General features: G+C 48.4%; 11 protein-coding genes across 11 annotated transcripts; 8 read left to right on the top strand and 3 right to left on the bottom strand.

Annotated features, from left to right (window-relative positions):
* Positions 1-814: 814 nt before the first annotated feature.
* N7487_004403 (protein MEMO1) lies at positions 815-2032 on the bottom strand (the record flags this gene model as incomplete). The annotated part of the gene is made up of 3 exons (XM_056872150.1): positions 815-1694; positions 1746-1814; positions 1878-2032. The coding sequence occupies 3 exons, from the start codon at positions 2030-2032 to the stop codon at positions 815-817; spliced, it is 1104 nt and encodes a 367-aa protein (XP_056729870.1).
* An 832-nt stretch (positions 2033-2864) lies between these two features.
* N7487_004402 (uncharacterized protein) lies at positions 2865-3512 on the top strand (the record flags this gene model as incomplete). The annotated part of the gene is made up of 2 exons (XM_056872149.1): positions 2865-3024; positions 3097-3512. The coding sequence occupies 2 exons, from the start codon at positions 2865-2867 to the stop codon at positions 3510-3512; spliced, it is 576 nt and encodes a 191-aa protein (XP_056729869.1).
* Positions 3513-4121: 609 nt separating this feature from the next.
* Positions 4122-4710, top strand: N7487_004401 (LSM domain-containing protein; the record flags this gene model as incomplete). Its single annotated transcript, XM_056872148.1, has 2 exons — positions 4122-4427; positions 4510-4710. Exons 1-2 carry the CDS (start codon positions 4317-4319, stop codon positions 4708-4710), a joined length of 312 nt encoding a protein of 103 aa, XP_056729868.1. The 5' UTR covers positions 4122-4316.
* A 2321-nt stretch (positions 4711-7031) lies between these two features.
* Positions 7032-9123, top strand: phzA (putative serine/threonine protein phosphatase; the record flags this gene model as incomplete). Its single annotated transcript, XM_056872147.1, has 4 exons — positions 7032-7343; positions 7405-8391; positions 8444-8596; positions 8733-9123. 4 exons carry the CDS (start codon positions 7032-7034, stop codon positions 8760-8762), a joined length of 1482 nt encoding a protein of 493 aa, XP_056729867.1. The 3' UTR covers positions 8763-9123.
* Positions 9124-9926: 803 nt separating this feature from the next.
* On the bottom strand, positions 9927-10814 carry N7487_004399 (alternative oxidase; the record flags this gene model as incomplete). Its single annotated transcript, XM_056872146.1, has 2 exons — positions 9927-10434; positions 10501-10814. 2 exons carry the CDS (start codon positions 10812-10814, stop codon positions 9927-9929), a joined length of 822 nt encoding a protein of 273 aa, XP_056729866.1.
* A 1908-nt stretch (positions 10815-12722) lies between these two features.
* N7487_004398 (uncharacterized protein) lies at positions 12723-12956 on the top strand (the record flags this gene model as incomplete). Its single annotated transcript, XM_056872145.1, has 1 exon — positions 12723-12956. One exon carries the CDS (start codon positions 12723-12725, stop codon positions 12954-12956), a length of 234 nt encoding a protein of 77 aa, XP_056729865.1.
* Positions 12957-13074: 118 nt separating this feature from the next.
* Positions 13075-14171, top strand: N7487_004397 (proline dehydrogenase family protein; the record flags this gene model as incomplete). Its single annotated transcript, XM_056872144.1, has 2 exons — positions 13075-13301; positions 13355-14171. 2 exons carry the CDS (start codon positions 13075-13077, stop codon positions 14169-14171), a joined length of 1044 nt encoding a protein of 347 aa, XP_056729864.1.
* A 1277-nt stretch (positions 14172-15448) lies between these two features.
* Positions 15449-17120, top strand: N7487_004396 (sugar porter family MFS transporter; the record flags this gene model as incomplete). Its single annotated transcript, XM_056872143.1, has 3 exons — positions 15449-15647; positions 15708-15890; positions 15955-17120. 3 exons carry the CDS (start codon positions 15449-15451, stop codon positions 17118-17120), a joined length of 1548 nt encoding a protein of 515 aa, XP_056729863.1.
* Positions 17121-17282: 162 nt separating this feature from the next.
* Positions 17283-18179, bottom strand: N7487_004395 (uncharacterized protein; the record flags this gene model as incomplete). Its single annotated transcript, XM_056872142.1, has 2 exons — positions 17283-18000; positions 18052-18179. The coding sequence occupies 2 exons, from the start codon at positions 18177-18179 to the stop codon at positions 17283-17285; spliced, it is 846 nt and encodes a 281-aa protein (XP_056729862.1).
* Positions 18180-18507: 328 nt separating this feature from the next.
* N7487_004394 (uncharacterized protein) lies at positions 18508-20413 on the top strand (the record flags this gene model as incomplete). Its single annotated transcript, XM_056872141.1, has 4 exons — positions 18508-18648; positions 18699-19171; positions 19231-20180; positions 20238-20413. The coding sequence occupies 4 exons, from the start codon at positions 18508-18510 to the stop codon at positions 20411-20413; spliced, it is 1740 nt and encodes a 579-aa protein (XP_056729861.1).
* Positions 20414-21255: 842 nt separating this feature from the next.
* N7487_004393 (NAD(P)/FAD-dependent oxidoreductase) lies at positions 21256-22641 on the top strand (the record flags this gene model as incomplete). The annotated part of the gene is made up of 2 exons (XM_056872140.1): positions 21256-21465; positions 21544-22641. 2 exons carry the CDS (start codon positions 21256-21258, stop codon positions 22639-22641), a joined length of 1308 nt encoding a protein of 435 aa, XP_056729860.1.
* Positions 22642-22775: the final 134 nt, after the last annotated feature.

The following is a 22775-nucleotide window of genomic DNA, read 5'->3' as shown; positions in this document are numbered from 1 at the left end:
GGCGCTTTGTTTGAAAATTTCCACATTGTCTACATCCAGGTCCACTCTTTTGGATGTATGCAGGACAATAGATCAATCAGACAAGGAAGCCCTGAAGTGGGCTGCTGCCTTTCAAAGAAAAAAAGTACTCCGTACATGTAATCTTGCGAATGCTCTGACTACCATAGTGCCATACTGCCTGTCAGACCAGGGTACTCGGCGCTTCCAAACATTCCGACGGGACCAGAAAGCCGAAAGATGTCTCTCTGCGATCTGGTTAGTTGAAATATATTGAATCTAGGGGTAGAGGCTGACCGGGAAAAGTATCTAATATCCCGTAGGGCTGCCGGATTGGCCGAAGAACGCCTCCCATCAGCCCAGCGGCTAATTTCAGGAGGTGTTCCACGTTTGAGAATTTGTGATAACAAGGAAAATCTTGACTTAGCGTTCGGGGATATTCTAATAGATCTCATCTGAAACGTCTTATGCCATTTAAGAGATTAGGGGTCCATTTAAACCTTGGATACACCAGGCGGTGTATACCCAAGTGCAACCATCGACCATGGGGGTGCTTCGGCGTTAAGATGTTGCAATACCAGACCTAGAACTTGTGAGAAGAACCTAGTTAGGCCAGTTATTCAATCTACGATCTTCATTGTTGTGTCTAGACTGGTGATTTAAATGAGCGCTACTCCGTACAGACCATCGCGTTCATGGCTCCAGGTGGACATGCAATCTTAAATGTTATATTAAACAAGCCATACCTAGCTAGTTAGTTTCTGGTTCAGATACTCATGACTCGTTGATCCCAGCCTTACTTTAGCGATGGGATATCTTAAAGTACAGCAAATGCAGAGACATAGCTCACCGAGCTGTCGCCAATCTCCTCTACATCCGAGCTACGCTCGTATCGCAGGAAGTAAAATCGTCCTTCCTGGTCGGCTGCTTGACCTGCCGTGACAAATTCCAGGGCTGCCATGATTACCCCGATCGGGTGGCGCCCGCATACTGTGTTACCCGTGCGTTCAATAATATCAAGGAAAGACTTTGCAGATCCCGTCGTGATGGCAGCCATGGTAGCCATATCAAATGCTGAGATACTCTCGTGAATGGCAGGTTCACGGCTTGAGATACGATCGCGTTGCCGCAAGGAGTGACCAGCTGAGACCATTTCAAGAGCCTGACCAACGCTGCTTGCATCCATTCCGGGCTGCGGAAGTATATCACCAGACAATGGCAGTTGTGGCCCTGGCCTGGGGGCCTGTGGGACATAGTACGTGTAGCGGAATCGGAGGCCCCAGTGGCAGAAATCCGAACTTATCACAAAGGCGTTTTCCGGGTCCGCTAGATAGGGGGCTAAGAGGGCCCCGAATGCCTCCTCTGTCGAGGCCGAGGTATTTCCGACCATGATTGGGACTAGAGGTGGGTACTCAGAGGTTGGAGAATCTGGATATTGGAGTTGGAGCAAGCGATGGATGTAGGGAAGGTGCATCTCGATACTGTGCTCGTCTTCATCAACCGAACGCGACATGGTTGTGAAGCTAATTTTTCCCCCGTTTGGTTTAGTTGCCTGGGTTTCGAGAAGCTGGGTAATCAGCTCGGTGTCTAGTGGGAGGGGTTCATCGGATAGAGGGGTACGGTAGGAAGTTAGCGTTGGAAGAGCCAGTGTTGCGAGCGAGACATGGTGTGATGGTCCCAGAATAAATATTCGCTTCCTATTTATGAAGTTAGAACAGTTTCATAAAAGAAGTGGGGGAATAGCTCACGCTTTGGAGAGATCTAACGCTTTGTATGCGTAGGCTGCGCAAGGCCCTGAGTATGAATAGCCCGCATGTCTGGTTGATTAGTACGCTTGGCTCTGGATAACATCGTATGTATGATGAGCGTCTCAGACATACGGTGCGATGATCACTCTGGCTCCTGGAGTTGGCAGCGAGCCGACCTTCTCCATCGTATCTGGCACCTGTGCCAGCCAACCATCCAGCTGACGGGCTAGTGTGCGGGCACTATCTGAGTACCATGATCCAGAGTGAGAGGCCTGTCGAGATGGCATGATAGGATTTGAAGTAATTGATTAATGTCAAGGTAGAATGTGAGAAGTGGTTCTGCCCTACAAGCTGAAGCTCTCTAATTGAGGAGAAGTGGGGGGAGCGGGGGATCCCGAACGCTGTAGCCGGCGCGCCGATAGGGAAGATATTGGAAGATGTTGGTATTCAAGATTGATTGGACTGGATTTAAGTACTTGGAAAATACACAGAAAGCTTTGTAGTTAATATATTCCCTATGTGGGTTTCTAGTCAATATCAGATTGTGAATTTTCACATCTGAATATCATTTGGAACTGCGAAAGTACCTATATGTACCTATACCAAGATACGGCACTGGCAAACAAAGTTAGAGGATCGAGTAGCTGCGTAGTTCCGAGTGTCCGTTTGTCAAAAGGCCACAAGAAACAGTTATCAAGTGTCCGTTTGTACATCTTTGTATATGTTGTTTGAAGTAGTGTAGTCCTGGATACCGAAAGAATGATCAACTAGGTACGGTGGCGTGGTTGAAGCAACAGTGTTGATATCTCTAGATCGGAGATATTTACTGAGAGTAGTAATAGCCTATTTCCTCTAGAAATCCAGAGGCTCTAGAGCTCATGATGTGGAAAGATGCTATCTGAGCATCGGAGTTTGTACCTATATTACCCGTTTGGGTTTAGCCTGACGGAATGCAACGCGAAACTCGGAGATGACGCGCTGAGCCAATTGTGTTCGCATCAGTCCTCGTCTTAACTCCTCACATCTTCGTCTGTCATTACCCCCGTGAGACCTTTTATACGCAATTACCTCTACATACCTCCTACCAATCTACCTTGCTATACACACCAAGCTCTTAAAATGTCACTCAAGCGGAAAGCTTCGTTCACAGCTCTCCCGAATAGTCCGTCAGTCCCAGCCCCCAGTGAATGGGGCATGGTGATCGATGGGAGCACACATCTCCACAGTCGGACACGAAAGCGCTTCAGAGACGATCGTCCTAGTGACCAGGTGATTTACCGTAAGAGCCTCGCCTCGCCCTTGTGGCACTCTCCCTTGATCGTCAACGTTCAACCTTGCTGACAGCTGGCAGAAAACACCTTACGATGGATCTTCTCTGCCCAAAAGCAGCAAGAGTCTGCACAAGCCACCGATATGGATACAATGGACTCAGAGCCAACCCTCGAAACACCAGAAGACGTTGACCCTCGACAACAAACATTACACCGATTCTTCCAACAAAAACCCCAGCAATCATCGTCTTTTCGACCATCCCGCTCAGCACTTGCACCTCGTGCCAATGAGACTGCGCTCGCCCAGGAGGATCTCCTGCGCCGCCAGGCGTTTAATCAAATGAGCTCGGGAGACAGTTCGAGCGAGAGCAACAGCCCTGGATCCAATCAGATGGGTGCTGATGTGGACATGGATATGGACATGGATAGCAGAAACGGTGGCGATGGGTTGGACAAGGCGCCCAAGAACTGGGTGGGGGGAATGGCCTGGATGTAATTTGGTTGCACGGGTCCCTCATCGTCGGGCGCTGGTACTTATACCAGGAAAGGTTATCATTACCTTTCCATCTATTTTGTGATACCTATTGGGTTATTTGGGCAAGGTGTTACTGGCTAATTATATTGCTTTGCTTTTCTTCCTTTCTAGAAAGGAACCAAGAGATTCTTTTTCGGTCTTTGGCGTCTATGGAAGCCTGGGAATACTTGAAAGACTAGGGACTTTAGCTTTTAATGAACATACATGGCGAGATATCTGGCTTGATTCGATATTCCAGCGACTTCTGACTTCAATTGAACCCTGGGGTAAGGGTTTCATTATTTGATTCGGCTCTTGATAGCTATATTGGAGGTATCGTGATCGCTTGCCTAGAATGGCAACTCGTTCAATATAAGCACTTGTGTATGCATAAATATACTATAGTAAGGCTAGCAGCTGATAATTTATTTAAAATATATTCACTTCTCGTTATTTAGATACTCTATAGCTCTTTCTAAGTTGTAGAGTTTAGTGTGGCTGTTATACCGTTAGCCTAATGTGGCCTCAGGCACCAACAAAGTTGTTTGTCCCCCCCGACGTTCGACGTTCGACGTTCGTCCCTCCTTCCATTGAATCACAAGGCCAGGGGAATCCCAAACCGCAAGAGAACTTACAAACCTACTTAACTTTGCCAACCCCCCGAATAATCCGACTTTGTCCTTCCTCCTGCGTCGGAATCCTTTTCAGCTCCGCTACCCTCAGACTTCAACTCCCCCGCACATTGGAGGCCTTTCGGCTGCTGACACGAACAACGCACCAACCACAATGGATCACGATCAGTCTGTTCAGTACTTGGAAGGCCTATTGGGTCGCACACTGCGGATTCATACCACGGATACTCGGATGTTTGTTGGGCTTTTCAAGTGTACTGATGCGGTAAGCAGTCACCTAGGAACTACGTGCTATGGGGGTTGGAATAGCATATCGCGAATGTTACTAATCAAAAACTCCTTAATAGGACCGAAATATCATCCTCGCCAACTCCTTTGAATACCGTATGCCCACCACTTCTGCCGTACAAGCCGCTGCAGAGGAGAAGCAGTCGTGGGGAGAAGGGTCGGAAGCAAAGAGCACAACTGTCAAAGTGAACATGACACATCGGTTGATAGGCCTCATTGTCATCCCAGGACGTCACATTACGAAAATAGAGCTGGAGTAAGCCTTAATTTGGTTCCAACTCGGGTTCGTGTCCACGAGACCGTTCATTTTCCTACCTAGGGAATCGCTCTTTATTCTATTCTCGAATGATAAACCTGGCTCTACTGCCCCACAATACCAAGCAGCATGGCACCTATTGCACCCACTCACGCGATATGCCGCAGGAGAAGCCCGGTTTCTGCCCTGCGCCCACCATTACCCTGGTCCCTGCTTTTCCGCCAGGACGAGAGTTGAGCGTGGGGCTGCCAAGGTGAGGCTTGCTTGCAGCGGCACTCGCTGCTTCATCAACGTGGCACCGGGGTCACAGCAGCTGCATCGCAGTGTCGCAGCATCTAAGGTGGCTTGACCTGCCGGTCTGCAGTCAAGTTATCGGATAGGAAGATTGTTTGTGGCAGGCGTTTTGGCCAACAAGGGGTGAATGGAGGGGCAAAATGGCGGTGTCTCCGCCACAGATATCCCTTGGCATGCAGCGTAGTTGCTTTCGTGCAGAACCAAGATTATCTGTGGCTCGTGTTCACTTCCGCTGCGATCTGATCATGGGGCTTAGGGGGTGTGTTGTTTCTGAACGGGCGCTACTATTCTCTAGCCGCTTTCCACTGTCGGAAGTGTTTGCAGGAGACTAACGCTCTACCACGCAGCGACATATAAATTTGTGATGTATCATTTTGCTTCCAAACGTGGTATTGAGTCCTTGGGTCAGTGGGTGCTGCACTTTTATCTCCTATCACTTCTGATAGGAGATATGGCCCCGGTGGCGGGGTCCAAGCTCCAGATGGATTCTCTTGCGAATAGCCGGGTAGGGTCGGAAAAAGATTCTTAGTGTCCGACTGGCTCTGCAAATTCATTTATGATGGCCTCTTCAGGTGGCCCAGATTCAAATTGGAATGTAAGCGCATGTACGTTGTAGGGAGGAGAGCATCGCTTATCGAGCGCTAATAGTGGGGGTTGAAAAAGGACGCCTCAAAAGGACGCCTAAAAAGATCGTTAAGAGAGACCAAAGGATCTAGATAGAATATAAGGAAATGCAGAAGGATACTGTTCGGATATTGGGGATAAAGTCAGGGCTCTACAAGATTAAAAAGAGAAAAAACAAAGAAGGTATTTCCAAAATTTGTGCGGTGTGAAGCTGTAAAGAGAAAGATATACGGACTGACCAGGGACTTTGGATCTGTGTGTACTAGTTTGGTTGGCTTAAAAAGAAAAAAGAATCAAATGAAATGAGATAAAAAGGAAAAGGAAAAGGAAAAAGAAAAAAGAAAAAATAACCTTTTGATAAAAGCTGCTGGATAATGAAAGTATCAATATAAATATCAGAGTCTAGACTCTCTCTCTATCTTCAGGTAAACTGACTCTCCCAAGTAGTCCAGGACAGGGTTCTTTGTATAGCTCGGACCGAGAGATAGTCCGGCTGACCTAATCCACTCCCCGATCGAGACCGGGCCCAAGAAACCGAAACCAGAAAAACAGCCACTTTGTACCCGCGAAGTACCATTTTGCTGTACTAGCGGTGGCGGAGTACTTTTGCCTACATCTGACCTTGCTAGCCTTGAGACTCTCTCTCTTCAACTTTCCTCTTCCCCTCTCTTTTCTGGTTTTCATCGCAGGGACATTTCACCCCCTTATTGTGATATACTCCTACGATTTTCTTGAGGTAAATGATACCCCCGGTGTGTCTGCCTGCGGCCTGATATTGTGGAATACCACCCACTCAAACCCCCCGTACATAATGACGCATTCCTCTCTACCCGCAAACCCACCATTCCCAGTCTCTCTCCATTCAAGGACCTCCCTTGCGTCTTTTTTTCTTCTTCCTTTTCTCACCAATACCTCCACATGCCACCTGGGTTTCTGCGGAGTCAGCCCTGCAATCCCGCACCTGCATTGTCTCGTGCAAGTAGCTAACTTTTTGTAGAGCTTCTTCCCAAGTCTCTCACCTCAGAGCTTCCGCCTTTTATCTTTAGCTTCTCACCATTTGAAACCCTCTCCACCTACATCAATCACAAACCCTCTGTCCCGCTACCTAGATCCTCACTTTGACTTCGGCCACCTCGCCCGTGTGTCTCGTAACTGTGCTCAACATCTTGCACTTGCCTCCGCCCGTGTGTTAAAGGTCCCAACCAGGTGGATTGGTTATAATCAGTCCTCGCACAAATCACTGCGCAGTCCTTGCAGAGTTTCTACCAAGCCTTTTATAATATTGCAGAAGCTCGGGCCAAGACATTCCAGCAACACAACAGGGGCTTCTCGGCATAATAGTTCCAACTTCCATCGTTCGTGCGATCTTCTCAACTCAAGCTTGGCAGCTGCCCGAACCTTCTTGTGATGGGTCAGTCGCATTCCAAGGGCAACGCCTCGGGCGATGCTCTTCAATCCTACCCTTCGTTTTCCAAGTCCGACACCAAAGAGTCTCTTCGCTCCTTCCGCGGCTCGATCCGATCGAAAATCCCTGGTGCTCGCAGCTCCGATAGCCCTCGGGGTTCCACCACTGCCCTCTCCCGGACTGAGAGCCAGACCGATAAATCCGATGCTGGATCCCTCAAGTCTGTTGGAAGCCGCCCTGGCTCCAATGCTGGCCTCCCCCAATCGCCTGGCTCCGAGAACGCTTCGCGACCTGGCTCTCCCCAACCCCCCGCCGTCCCCCTCGCTTTCCACCAGCCTGCAAAGAGGCCACAAGGATGTGAACGCGATGAAGCAGAGTGGCGAAGTCGACCATGTGTCAGATGGCCCTCCCTCTGGTGGCCCTCCGTCTGGGGCCACCGCTGTCCCCGGTGAATCAATTTTGATGAAACGCGAGAACCAACTGAACCCCATTTTGGACTTCATCTTGAACGCTCCACTTGAGACTTCGGGATCTCCTGGTATGGGTATGGGCGCTTTGAAATCTATTGATTTGGACGACATGATTTCGCGACTCCTAGATGCTGGTTATTCCAGCAAGGTTACCAAAACAGTCTGCCTAAAGAACGCGGAGATTACCGCCATCTGTACCGCCGCTCGCGAGCTCTTCCTGTCGCAGCCTGCTCTGCTGGAGCTGTCGGCTCCCGTCAAGATTGTTGGCGACGTTCACGGTCAATATACTGACCTCATTCGACTCTTCGAGATGTGTGGATTCCCTCCCGCTTCCAACTACCTTTTCCTGGGTGACTACGTCGACCGAGGCAAGCAGAGTCTGGAAACGATCCTTCTGCTGATGTGCTATAAGTTGAAGTACCCCGAGAACTTCTTCCTACTTCGAGGAAACCATGAGTGCGCCAACGTTACCCGTGTATATGGGTTCTATGATGAGTGCAAGCGTCGCTGCAACATCAAGGTCTGGAAGACCTTCATCGACACCTTCAATTGTCTCCCCATTGCTGCGACTGTGGCCGGCAAAATCTTCTGCGTCCACGGTGGTCTCTCTCCTAGTCTCTCGCATATGGACGACATTCGCGGCATCGCCCGCCCCACTGATGTACCGGACTATGGTCTGTTGAACGACCTCCTATGGAGTGACCCGGCAGACATGGAGGAAGATTGGGAACCTAATGAGCGTGGTGTTAGCTACTGCTTCGGAAAGAAGGTGATCATGGACTTCTTGCAGCGTCATGACTTCGACTTGGTTTGCCGTGCTCACATGGTGGTTGAGGATGGGTACGAGTTCTACCAGGATCGTATTCTGGTGACTGTGTTTTCTGCACCCAACGTAAGCTGCCTTCTTTTGTCCTTTACATCGACTCATACTGATCTTTTCATAGTATTGTGGCGAGTTTGATAACTGGGGCGCTATCATGTCAGTCTCTGGCGAACTTCTTTGCAGCTTCGAACTTCTCAAACCCTTGGACTCGACCGCCCTGAAGAACCACATTAAGAAGGGCCGAAACAAGCGCAACAGCATGTTGAACAGTCCTGTAAGGAACCCCCCCCCTTTGGATTTACCCCCATGTGATCGTTGCTGCATCGTGCAACACTACCGATCTTTCTGCCTGCAAATTATGCACCTGCTGCATCCCGTATCTTCCTGAACGAATAGCTAACAAATCCCAGCCTGCGGCGGTATCGGCGCAAAGTTATTAGGCCCCACCGATCGTTCTACATTTGAAATTGATATCATCTCCTGCCATCCGTCATTGCTGTCATGGTCTCGATTACTTTCACAGTCATTGACCGGCAATGAACACGACTTTCACCAAACTAGCAGCGTGATAGCCTATCCCTTGTTTGATAATGGCTGATCACTGAAAACGCCCTGCCACCACGGCTCGCACCAACTTCCGGACCCAATCCCCCCGGTATGGATGCCCAAAATAAGGCTTGGCGCAGAACTGAACCGGATTCCTCTGACCGGTCCGCGCATCGGGGCCTGTTAAGGCACCGTAGCATGCGTAGACCCGCAGATTCCAAATTTGCAGACTCAATGGAAAGATATGCTTGAAAAGGCACATGGAATCTCTCTAGGACACTTTATTGTCGCCTATCTCGGTTCCAGCTCACAATGCAGACGCGTCCAGACCCACGGCATTTTTCTTCGGCCCCTAAGAATCACAGCTATGTATCTCTGCATGGCTTGGGTTATCAGGCCTCTTGTTTCTGGTGTGGCATTCTCCTGCATGTACTTACAATATCTCTACTCTTTTATCCCAAACAAATGGTATTACTTGGGCATCATTTGGGTTTCTTCCACATATCTAGGATTATGGAATATCCTATATTTAAAATGCGTAGCATCTATAGTTTCTCTAGGATATTTCTCGGATGTTTTTGCAGTATTTCCTATATCGTCTAGCGAAGCTGCGTATTTGGCTAGACTCTTCTGTGGGCGAATCAAACCCACACCGCTACATACCAAATGCCCTCATGACTTGACCAAAAGCCAGTCAACCAGACCGGAATGGTCTGCTGATTCCCAGAAAGAACTCTATACAACCAACGCTGACTAGTTCTATGTCTAGGCCTCAATCGGGACCACCTCCCGGCAAGCCTCGGCAGCTCATCCGCCTTCTATCGAACACCTTATGCATATGCAGTGCCATTCGCAAACATTGGGCTTGATCCAAGCTTGTAGATAAGGAAGTATTTACTAATGATATCTAGTAACTCACGCAAGTGTATCGACATGCTTAACATCCAATAATATGGTAGAGCACTAGCCCTAGTAATTGCTTTTTCATGAACAACCCGATTTGGTGATAGACCAGTGACCGAAGATCAAGCAAACAACAACCGAGAGAAGTTCCTCAATCAAGTTTCCTTCCGACTATTTCCCTCCAGCTGTTGCAAACCACCAGCCGAACTGGCAACAGACTGAACCTGAACCCTAACCCTCGCAGCAAAAGGATTTGGATCCGTATTCTGATCCAAATTCCCCAAAGCATGATTGACATCACGGTGTTTCGCCTCATCAGCACGAACATACAGCAACAATGAATGCATGCATCGTTGTCCCTCTGGCATTTGCCAGTACTTAATTGCCATCTCGGGAGCCTGCAAGCCCTCCCATCTAGGCAGATACCCATTCTCGAGGTCGAGAATAGCCTTCGAGTATGTGATCACTGCTTCTTCTTCTAGATATCCCACAAAGCGATGACAGATCTGAGGCGAGATCAGATATGCGAGGGAGAATCCGCTGAAGAATACCCACTGCGCGCCCAGGACCATGAATCGCATTGTTGGGCCTGGCTCGGCGAGCTTGAGGAAGGTTAGGAGGTGCATTCGTTCGTTGTAGGCTTCTTCGAGGAGGGTTTCTATCCTGTATTGTATGCGATGTTAGATCATCTTCTGTCCAGTATGGAGGAGATGGTTGGGATTCACTCACCATCCGTTGTCTCGCCTCATTCGCCGGATGCTCTTAAGATGCCGAAGCATCCCTGCTACCATTCCTGGAACGCCGGCTACACTTTCCAAGAAGACGAATCTCGTGATCCATTTCTCCTCGGTCATTACATGGGCTTTGGAGAGTGTGTTTTTGTTTGTTGGTCGTGTGTGATATCCGGAGACGAGATCCATACCCCAGCGTAAGAGGCGCACGGTTCCGAGAGCTGCTCTGTCTTGCCAGGTGTGTGCTTTGCGATGAGCGGTTCGGACTGCGAGAATCTGTTCTTTTGTGTATCTAGCCGAAAGGTGATACATGTCAGATACGAAACTTTTTATTATAAGGGACGGTGAAGGAAAGGTTTCCTCCAAGGAGGCACTTTAATTGAACATACACTGGATGGGTCCATGATGACTTTTGGCCGATGTGTGTGCTTGTTGTGTGATTTCTCTTGGTCGGCACCAAAGTAGAGAGCCTGGTATACCTGCTTGGCTGGGAATATGACATAGTGCCTGTCCTGAACATTGCGCTGTGCTGAAGACGAGTATGGACAAGGGCAAAACGAGGTATACTTGTTTGAAGCTTCATGATCAGCGAAGAAAAAGGTAGAAGAATTAGATATGTATAAAGTGAGTTGAAATGTTTTCATTCTAGAATTGAGGAGTCAAATTCCAACAGAATTGTCCGTCTTTTATGCCATGGATGTTCTGTTTCCTACAATGCAGAACGCAGACTATGACTCAACCAACAACAATTGTTGAGGATTTCGTGTTCTACAATATACAGTGTATGATAGGTAATAGCTTCACCAACTCCACGAGATTAAATTAAAGACGCCTATGCAAGGAGAAGATCGCGCCTTGTTGAACCCTAATCTCCCGATTTCATCCGACATGGAGAAGACCTCGGGTGAAGAGGTTCTAGATGGCCTTTTTGTGACTCATTAAAAGTTACATGTTGAGAAGAGTCGCTTCTATAGTAAAGAGTAGTGAATATGTATAAAAAGGGTTTGTGGGGTAGTGGTCTTGAGTTTTGTCTAGTACGCGTACGTAGTAGCGTCAGATTTTGTTAGACCCGAAGTGGCTAGAAATTGAAGACCAGGGATATTGAAGAATGGAATAAGAGTTGCATATATATATGTATATATTAGGAATGAATGAATTTTCCTCCTAATAAGCGCAATAGTTGAACAGTGGTTACCTTCGGGATGGCTGACTCGGAATGGCTGGCTCGGGATGGTTGGAAACATGTCTTCTTCCTTTGTCTCTATAAAATATATATGTATATATATTAGAAGAAATGGAGTGTATACGATAACTGATTCCTGGGCACGAAGTGAATTAGGGATATATGCACGCTATACTTTGAGAAATTAGTCGGTTTTCAGTTCTTAAAATATCCCCTGGGTATGATTTTGCTAAATAATTTTCCACACTGAACGCTATTATTTATGAAAAAGAAAAATTCGACATTGCTATAATTATAGGTCTAGTTAATATGCTAAATTCTGGCTGGAAATGAGATTTAAGAAGTGCTCAAAGACCCCAGTCATGACCACCCAGTACATTGCCGCGGTGTCAAAATGAGAAAAATTCCAATTTAGTGATACTATAGGCTCTATTTTACTTTTTTTTAAATCCTGTATATCTCACATGAAGCGATTTTCAGTTTATCCCCCGATGAAATATGGTACATATTCAGAACGGATCTGGTGAAGATGGTACATGGACCGTTCTGTCATTCTAGAAAGATATCAATAACCCACATAGTAACATGAACCCATCTCTTAACAATGACAACGCACACTTCAGTCTATCTTTGTGTCACTTGATAAAGACCAAAATAGGCGCTGTCGGTAGGCATACCGTTGATAACATGGACAAGTAACCCCGCCACCGGCGAGTCTCCCGTGCAGACATTCCACGACCGAATTATCTGGATCACCAATAGGACCAGTCCTTCGAATAAGCTCTCCGGGTTGTATTACTGTTTGTAGAGATACTGACCAGAACGAGCGATAATCACCCCGCATGGAGGGTTTCATCAGTTATCAAAGGCACCGGGCGCCTGTCCGAGACGTTATCTGGTTCTATACGAGGGGAACAATAATGAAGCATAAAGAAGCTGGTCCCTTCGCCTATTTTCATATGATCAGAAGTCAGAATTCATAACCCAAAAGAAATGAGTACTGTACTTCCTGGGAAGCCTCTAACGGCTCTTGCGCGATGCACTCGGCCAACGAGCAATGTGAATACATCAATTTCACTGCGCTTTACCTCAACGCTACAAGCACACGCACAAGCACAAGTGAAGACTGCTCCAAGCCCCAAACTGCCACCCCTCTCTGCTTTACCGGCGCGTGTCTTGCTCAGATCTCTGCTCGTCTCCACGATATCATCGAAGAGATTCCTCCTCATCCCGGCGCTTTCGTTGATGTCCTTCCTCTCCAAGCCCAATAGGATCTGGCTATTCGATGTGGATCGGAATCCGCTCCTGCATGGAATATTAAAGAAAACGTTCTATAATCAATTCTGTGCCGGAGAGAATGGCGCAGAATGCAGATCCACCATCCGCGAAATGAAAGACATGGGCTTCCGCGGTATGATTTTGACATATGCTGCCGAGACTGTGTTTGATCATAGTACTCAAGCTCAGCAAGGAAAAGGCATTGCTGCTTTGAAGAGCGAGCAAGGGGACGTGTCTGCTGATGGTGCGGTTTACCAATGTCCAAGCATCGAAGCTTGGCGGGAAGGGACAGTTGAGACTATCTATATGACGGAGGCAGAAGATTACCTCGCAGTCAAGTAAGTTACTCGGAACCCACCTTTTCATGGAATAACAACTGACCATTCATAAGGTTGACAGGTGCTGGCGTCAGCGTCACTGAGGCTTTTGCCGCTGGAGAGCTGCCCCCGAAGCAGATGATGGATGCCCTGCATGAGATCTGCACCAAGGCCAAAGGTAGAAAGGTTCGCATCCTCGTCGACGCCGAGTCTCAGCATTTCCAAAAGGGCATTGCACGGGTTGCTTTAGAACTTATGCGCACATACAATCGCGACGGTTATTCCACCATCTACAATACATACCAGGCCTACCTCAAAAGCACACCTGCGACACTAGCCAACCATCTCGCTGCGGCAAAGGAGGATGGATTTACCCTCGGTCTCAAACTCGTGAGGGGTGCATACATGGCCACGGATGAACGGTCCCTGATCCATGATACGAAGGAAGACACCGACAACGCATATAATATGATTGCCCAGGGGGCACTGAGAAAGAATATCGGAGAATTCGGAGATAAGGGTACCCGCGAATTCCCCTCGGTGAATCTATTTTTGGCTAGTCATAACAAGGAAAGTGTGATTGCTGCTCACGAGCTCCATAAGCATCGTGTTATGTCCGGATTGCCCACCGTGCCTGTGCGCTTTGCCCAACTCCATGGGATGTCCGATGAGGTTAGCTTTTCGCTGCTTCAGATGAATGATGGCGATGGAACACCGGAAGTTTATAAATGCTCCACTTGGGGAGGTATGGGTGAATGTCTGGCCTATCTTCTTCGTCGGGCAATTGAGAATCGTGATGCTGTTCTGCGCACAGATAATGAGTATCGGGCGTTGAAGGCGGAGGTTTTCCGGAGAGTAAAGTCGGTGTTTTCTCCTTCGCCATCTTCATAGCGGACCCAATTAAATATGAATTTATGATCAATGTGTTGCACTGAATTATACTCTCAATTTCTTTCATATACTAGGCCCACGGGTTATATTGGACCTGTATAGTGTAGAGAGATTAAGCTGTCTGAGACCACTGACTGGCGGCGGAAGCCGCAAGGGGCTGGCCGGTCTTCGCCTTCACCGGAGAAAAGCTACGAGCTAACAGGTCACTTCCAATTTTGGCGATTACGACACATTTCAGCTGGATTGATTATGTATTATAAAGTCGTGCATATCTTCCGGAGTAATGACAACGTTGATGTGTCTCAGTTTAGGAAAAGATCTGCATATTGTCGGTGGTCTCGGGGACAGTGTTATTACATATCATAAGGATTGAAGTTTAATTTGGAATCGGGCCGGCCGCCTGAAGTAGACGAAGCAGTGCGAATTGAGGAAATTTGATCTGGTGATCATTAATTTTCCTTATCATTGCAGGTCACATATCGCACAGGAGCTCACCGCAATGTTGACGTGTTGATGCTAGGGAGATCAAGAATGTTGTCCGTATGTTTCACAAAGACATTATCAAGGATGTCAGAACTGAACCAGTGCGAAACTTGCGTCATATAGACCATCAAAAATAGCCAGGGGTGGGGAAAGTCATGTATGAGACAAGAGATATTCCCCAAGTTGGAAAGGGGCTATGTCACTTATCCCGGACACCGCATACTTCCAAGGTCGTCGCCTCTAGTTCTCGGTCCACACTAACGTACCCCGCGCAAGAGCTAAGGGGGGAAGTGGATGTGAGGTATTAACGGAGGATGGTCATGTGGTCAAATCAACATGGATGGTGGCTCGTATAGCCAATAAGTGAATCAGAAAGCAATCGCGGAGGTTTGCCGAATACCCGTCCTCGGAGTAGGTACCATACATATTCCAAGGTCGCGCATGGGCTACGCCTAGCGCCGCATTGTACCAGACTTACAGGAACTCTAAGATCCACTTAGCGTTGAACCCGAGGAGCTGGTTGGTCCACCCGGTGAACCTCCGAAGCTTGGTAAGCTTGTCTTTGTCTGGGCAGGTGGATAGCCCTAACCCTAGATGCTCTCCTTCAATCTGGGGCCCCTCGCTTTGGGATTTAGTACGGATTTAGTACGTGGGGGTATTACCCGGGGACACCGGGGTATTCTGGGGGGTTTTTAATATTTTCTCTCCCCTTGAAATCGTGCGAGAGCTGAAGCTTTCAAACTCCGACAAAGAACTTCTCAACACCCGCAGTACAAGCCTATAGAGTGAACGCAATGGCACCTGCTAAGCTCAGAGGCAAGTCCTTGAGCCTCGTTATTGGTCTCGTTGGCGCCGTCGGATTTATATTACAGGGCTACGATCAGGCAGTTGCCAATGGACTCTTGACATTGGGCTCTTTCATCGCTGTCTTCCCTCAAATCGATACCGTGAATACCAGCGGTAGTGAGAAAGCTCACAACTCTACAATCCAAGGTATTTACTAGAATCAATCGATTGTTAGAAGTTAATGAAAACAACGCTGACAACTACAAGGCACAACGGTCGCTATCTATGAAGTTGGATGCGCAATAGGTGCAGGGTCCTGCGCCTTTCTAGGTGACAGACTTGGTCGTCGCAAGACCATTTTCCTTGCCGGTTGTATAGCCTTAATTGGTATAGCCATTCAAGCAAGTCCCTTCGCCCTCGGTCAACTTATCGCTGGCAGAGTTATTACTGGTAGAGTCCCAACCTATCATTTAACAAGTTACAATAAGCTAACCATTACTTCGTAACTGCACAGGCCTCGGTGTTGGTGGCTTCACCGCCACAATCCCAATGTACGTCTCCGAGTCATCTGTAGCAGAAGCCCGTGGACGAATGGTGCTGTTGGAGGGATGGTTTGCAATCGGCGGCGTTGCTCTCGCAACATGGCTAGAATTCGGCCTATACTATGTCAGCGACAACTCTGTCAGCTGGCGTTTCCCCATTGCATTCCAGGGCCTCTTTGCTTTCGTTGTTGTGGGGTGTATTATGCTCCTACCCGAGTCTCCCCGCTGGCTCGCACGCGTCGGACGTCTCGAGGAGGCAGGTGAAGTGCTAGCCCGCATGGAAGATGTATCTGTCGACTCCGAGCATGTCCTACAGGAGTTGGAAATTATCCGACAGTCACTTGTCATTGACGAGAATACCGAATCCGTAGGTTCCTCTTCGCCATTTGCTCTCACGGAGAACCGCCACCTGCACCGTACAGTTATGGCGGTCGGTGTGAACATTTTAGCGCAGATGACCGGTGTCAACATCATCACTTTCTATTCTGATACTATCTTCGAGTCCGATCTGGGTTACACAGGTACACTCTCACGAATCATCACCGGATGTCTGCAAATATGGCAATTTTTGGCTGCAGGTGTGGCTGTTCTACTCATTGATCGTGTCGGACGTCGTCCGTTACTCATTGCTGCCGCTGTCGGTATGACCGTTGCCCAGGCCTGTCTGGCCGGGCTATCAAGCGACCTTGGAAATAAGTCCGCAGCTGGCGCATCACTTTTGTTTTACTTCATGGCGCTTTTCTGCTACCCGATTGGACTTTTCCTTGTCCCATTCATGTACGCCGCAGAGATCGCACCGCTACGCACTCGTGCTAAGGTCACTGCTATGTCAGCTGCGTCAAACTGGCTCTTCAACTTCGTGCTGGCAGAGGTGAGCCCTGTCGGGTTCGCTACTATCAAATGGCGGTACTACCTTGTCTATGCATGCATTAGCGCCTTTGCTTGCGTGTGTTTCTACCTCTTCTGTCCTGAAACTAAGGGCCGTACACTGGAGGAGATCGATGATATCTTTGTTCAGTCGAAGTCTGTCTTCGATACTGTTCGAATCGCACAAGATATGCCTTACCAGACGGAGATTCTGGCGCACGTTGGTGATACCGAAAAGAATGTGGAGGCGACCCAGGTGGAGAATGCTTGAAAACGATATGAAGAAGATTGTGATGATATGATGTTTATCAGTGTTTAGATGGAAGCTTGCGATAGATTATAGATTTACGCCTCTAGGTAGTCACGTTGAGTCCACTGATCCCAGCGATTTTGACAGGGTATGAATATATAGTTAGACAATAAATTGATTTATTCAACCCGATACTTTGGCATGAAAAGCAGATCGCAGCTCTATATTCGTCAAGCATCCGATTCCAAACGCAGGGATAATACGGACGCAACGCAAAAAGGTCGACGAGGGAAGATATTGCTGCGAATGCTTTACTCTTTCCAGGAAGGGCATAGTATATTGCCGTGTATACATATCCAACGCCAACAAATGTAGTGGAGTAGCAACCAACTGAGTCAGGACAGGCACGGTCAACTGAGTGATGATCGGCTTTGCGTGGGGATGAGTCGCCAAGTGGTCGGGGATTGCATCCGACAACCACGGGGCCAACGTAAATGATCCAAAGATAGTGACACCGTCTCGCACGAGGAAGATAGCAGCTGCAGTTCGTGCCAATGACTTGTTTTGGAGGGGTACTGAGATTGGAGTGTTCGATATCTTGGCATCGGGACCCCTGCCGGTGCCGTATTCCTGCGCAAATCGGATGTCCTTCCACAGCGCTAGTGGCACGTTAGCCATCATAGTCGTGGCAAATGTGATCGTCCCCGCGGCGGTTATCTCAAGCTTGCGACTGATTGTGTCGGACACATTTGCGACGGAATAGGTTGCCGCGTATAGGGCCCAGACAATACCAAACGGTCGCTGGAAGACAAACAGACCCGGCTGTCGGAGGGCCCCGAGCGCATGCCGACGAAGTCCGCGGAGAATGGGTTGTTTGAAGGCAGCTTGCTCGACAAGCGATCTAAAATCCTGTTAGCGCGGAATTATCGCGCTTAGAAGCGTTAAGACGAACCTGTCGATAATTGCTACCGCAGGTGTTACTAGGGACGCCGAGGCCGCTGCTGCGGCGAGATCGCCGGCCAGCTGCCCTAGTTCAGGACTACCCCAACGAGCTTCATTTGATTGAGCTTCTTGTTGCATAATGATAATTTGAAGTACATAGTTCCGAGTCGCATGCTTATCTACTTCGAAAATATGGGATAGGAATACACTACCCAATCCAGCCTGATACGAGCACCGGGTGGGCTCCCGATGCTGCAGATACTCGACCAGCAGCTATGGATTTAGCTTAATCTTGCCTGCCAGAGCTCAAGCTCGCTGCAATCATCATGTGGGGTAAACGGGGAAGCCTCCGATATTTCTAGGAGGGGTCGTTGATCGTTGACGTTTAAATCAGTCTGTTCGTCGTCTCAAACTGAGTTCTCAAGTTCACATTTGCCATTAACTCGACTCAGACTTGCTATTCATAATGTCTACTACACTCATGAGACTTCGTTCAGCACGGCCTACTGGCTCTCACCTGCGCTCCGTTCCTGCAGGTCTTTCTATTCAGACTCGTGCTAAGACTACCTTGCCATTCCGCCTCCCCGATGCTCGAAACGAACCAAACGTGAGTTTAATAGAACTATTTAACCCAACTCAAAGCTAATTGTACTATAGCCTCTATACAAGAAAGGCTCCCCAGAGCGCGCCAAGCTTGAAGAAGCATTGACCAAGCTCCGCTCTCAGCTGCCCGTTCGGAGCGAGCTCTTCTTCGATGGAAAATTCCAGGCGAGCTCCAAGTCCTGGGATCAACCATTGCCCGCCGAACATGCCACTACTTTTACAAACTACCCGCTTGCCACCGACGAGCAGACCCGATCAGCTATTGAACTTGCCCTGGCGGCAAAGCAAAGCTGGCAAGATACCCCATTCGTTGATCGAGCTTCGATCTTCCTCAAGGCTGCTGAGCTGCTGTGCACCAAGTACCGATACGAGATTATTGCGGCTACAATGCTCGGACAAGGAAAGAATATCTGGCAGGGAGAGATTGATGCCGCGGCTGAGTTGGCGGATTTCTTCCGTCTGAACTGCAACTGGGCGGCTGAAATCTTGGAGAAGCAGCCCACTCGTGGCAGTGATGGCATGTGGAGGTCAGTTTATATTGAAGTCTTGAGTTATTGTTGGGGGATCATTTGCTAACTACTTGCAGTCGCATCGACTACCGTCCTCTGGAGGGCTTCGTTTACGCCGTCTCCCCATTTAACTTCACAGCCATTGGCGGCAACTTGATCTGCGGACCTGCGCTGATGGGTAACGTAGTACTGTGGAAGCCTTCAGCCTCTAACGTATACGCCAGCTCTTTGCTCTATAAGATCCTTTTGGAAGCTGGCCTCCCTCCTAACGTGATCCAATTCGTGACCGGTGACCCCGAAGCTATTACTGAGACTGTGCTCTCACACCGCGACTTTGCCGGCTTGAACTTCATCGGTTCATCCGATGTCTTCCGTTCTCTGTATGGCAGGATTGGCCAGGGTGTTGCTGCAAAGAAATACCGCGAGTTCCCTCGCTTCGTTGCTGAGACCAGCGGAAAGAACTTCCACCTCGTTCACCCCTCTGCGGATATCACCAGTGCAGTCAACCACACCATCCGCGGCTCATTCGAGTACCAGGGCCAGAAATGCTCCGCCACTTCTCGTCTCTACTTGCCCGAGTCTCGTGCTGAGGAATTCCTTACCCAGCTGAAGGCTGGAATCAAGGAAATTACCATTGGAAACCCAGACAAGGACTTGGAGGCTTTCATGGGCCCCGTTATCCACCGTGGATCATTCGAGAAGATCAAGTCCATCATTGATGCTAGCAACAAGGACCCCTCGCTCAAGCTGATTGCCGGTGGTACTTATGATGATTCTGTTGGATACTACGTGCACCCTACTGTGTACCAAGCCGAATCACCAGACCACCGTCTCTTCAACGAGGAGGTCTTCGGCCCTGTTCTTGCCGTACACATCTACAAGGATGCCGACTGGGCTTCTACTTTGAAGTCTGTTGATCAGAATGGCGGTGGATTTGCCTTGACTGGTGCTGTCTTTGCCAAGGACCGCGTTGCTATCCGCCAGGCTGAAGATGCTCTCCGCTACTCCGCCGGAAACTTCTATATCAGTAAGTCTCACAGTGTCTATGTGGATTGTTCGTATATCTAACCGTCTACCTTTACAGATTGCAAGACAACCGCCGCCCTTATCGGCCAGCAGTCTTTCGGTGGTGCGCGTGCTAGCGGAACTAACGACAAGGCTGGAAGCTCTGACCCTCTTCGTCGTTTCGTTAGCCCCCGGTTGATTAAGGAGGAATTCTTCGGTCAAGAGAATGGGTTCACCTACCCTAGCAACCACTAATGTTGGGATATAAAATGCATAGTTTATAGATTGTTTTCGCTAACACATGTACTTTCGCAATTCAAGCATACTGTTATTTATTTCTATTAAATCCACTTCCAAAACAATAAGATGTAAAAGCCCTGGAGGAGTCGACTGCGTACCTAAGCCCCCCCTCTGTACTTGATGACGTAGGACTAGAGTAATACGATTTATCTAGCTCAAGGTGATATTGGACGCGATACTCCGATGTCTTTGAGATGTTGTTTTGGATGGCTTTAGAATATTCTTTTCTTGTCAGTGTTACAATTATGAGATAATTTATCATTATACAAAGTGACATCTATGGATCTTGGGCTTATCACTCACTCTACGACAATGTATAGAGGGATTTTCTACGCAAAACCAGGGATGTCCACTACTTTCGCCTAATTATTTATGTTATTATATGTATCACAGAAGTCATTCATATAGAAAACATGGTTTACATGGACTATGCTGTTGTGAAACTAGAATCTTATATCTTTGTGTATATTTGTACTGACCAAATCCAACGATTCTCAAGGACTCGATCTCGACCCTTCAACTACCCCTCACCATATCATATGATATTTCAGTTATCTTGTCCAACTATGGCCTCTTACGTGGCTGCATTCTCTTATCAAGAATATCCCAGATAATCCAAAATATCAAAAAGCCCATTTGGGCACATCGGGAACCCTCCCGATAGTCCACTTCTCCGCAGCCCCCGCACTAGGCCCTGGCGTCGGAATTGACGCCGTTGACTCATGGATAGTGAGCTGTGTAACTATAGATATAGAACAATGAGGCCATCTGGTAGAAGTTCCCCATCGCATTTCACAATGGCTATTTCCAAGTCCGACCCGATCATCATTGTTGGCGGCGGAGCCTTTGGGCTCTCCAGCGCTCTTCATTTGACTCGCTCGGGCTTCACGAATATTTCCGTCTTCGAGAGAGACGAACATATTCCTCCGCGCTATTCAGCTGCCAATGATCTGAACAAGATTGTGCGCGCGGAATACGAGGATCCATTCTACACCGATTTGACTATTGTAAGTCAACCATCTTTTCGATAAAAATGTATTGATCGAGCGGATTACTGACCGATGCCTTGTTTATATTTTAATTAGAAAGCTATCGCTGCATGGAAAACTCCTCTTTTCGCACCTTATTTCCACCAGACTGGATTCCTCCACTGCGTGTCTGGCGAAGCACCCAAGAAAGCCATCGACACCCTCAATAGATTCCGGGCTTCGGCAAATGCGAGCGATCAAATCAAACCACATGTCATTCCACTCGACGGCGAAGACGATATTCGTCAAGCCTGCTGGCAGCTCGATGGCCCGTTGACCGGATGGAATGGATACCTGAACCGCTTCGACGGGTATGCACACTCCGGGAATGCGCTCGCGGGAATATACCGTGCGACGCAGGCAGCCGGTGTGCGCTTCTACCTTGGTGAACATGGTGCAGTCGATGAAATCGTCTACGTCAGTACACTGCATGGCAAGAAGACTTCCGGAATTCGGACGAAGGATGGGAAGTTCCACCCTTCTTCACTGGTGATCGTCGCGGCAGGTGGTGCAGTCGGCCGTCTTGTCCCGGAGATTGGGAAGAAGGTCGTGGCTAAGTCGTGGTCTGTTGCGCATGTTCATCTTACCGATGAAGAGACTTCTGCGCTGCGTGGTATTCCTGTTACCTATGCTCGTGATCTGGGATTCCTCTTTGAGCCTGATCCTAAGACAAATTTGTTGAAGATTTGTCCTATGGGAGGTGGATATATCAATACGGATCCTGTGACCGGGGTTTCTCATGCGCCTGGGACTTTGGAGGAAAGCGCATTTGTGCCGGAGCATGATGAGAGGCAGATGAGGAAGTTGCTGGCGCAGACTCTTCCGGCACTTGCCAATCGTCCACTGGTTAAAAAGTCGCTTTGCTGGTTTGCTGATACTGATGACTCGGACTTCATTATTGATTTTGTTCCTGGGACGACGTCGTCGGTTGTTTTGTTGTCTGGTGATTCGGGGCATGGGTTCAAGATGTTCCCTATCTTTGGATCGTGGGTTTCGGATTTCCTGCAAGCTGGACAGCAGCGTGAAGGACGGTGGAAATGGAAGCATACCGATCCCAACGAGGGTAAGGGGAATTGGGGTGGTGATGTGAGCTGGCGTCTTGGGGAGTCGAAGGAGCTCTCTGAGATCCGGCCTCCGGTTTTGTCTAAGCTTTAGATTATTTGAATATTAGAAGAGTGCATGTATTCATCTTTACGATATTTTCAGGCTTAAGATAAAAGTACAATTAACCCCACTAGTTGTAGACAAGCCTATATCTATCTTAGAACGGATACTATGCATCGAGGATA

The sequence above is a fragment of the Penicillium crustosum genome (assembly GCF_028827405.1).
Source record: "Penicillium crustosum strain IBT 35664 chromosome Unknown utg000002l_segment0_segment0, whole genome shotgun sequence".
NCBI classification, from domain to species: Eukaryota; Fungi; Ascomycota; class Eurotiomycetes; order Eurotiales; family Aspergillaceae; genus Penicillium; species Penicillium crustosum.
The sequence above is the reverse complement of the archived record's forward strand: the minus strand, read 5'-3'. Positions and strand labels throughout refer to the sequence as shown.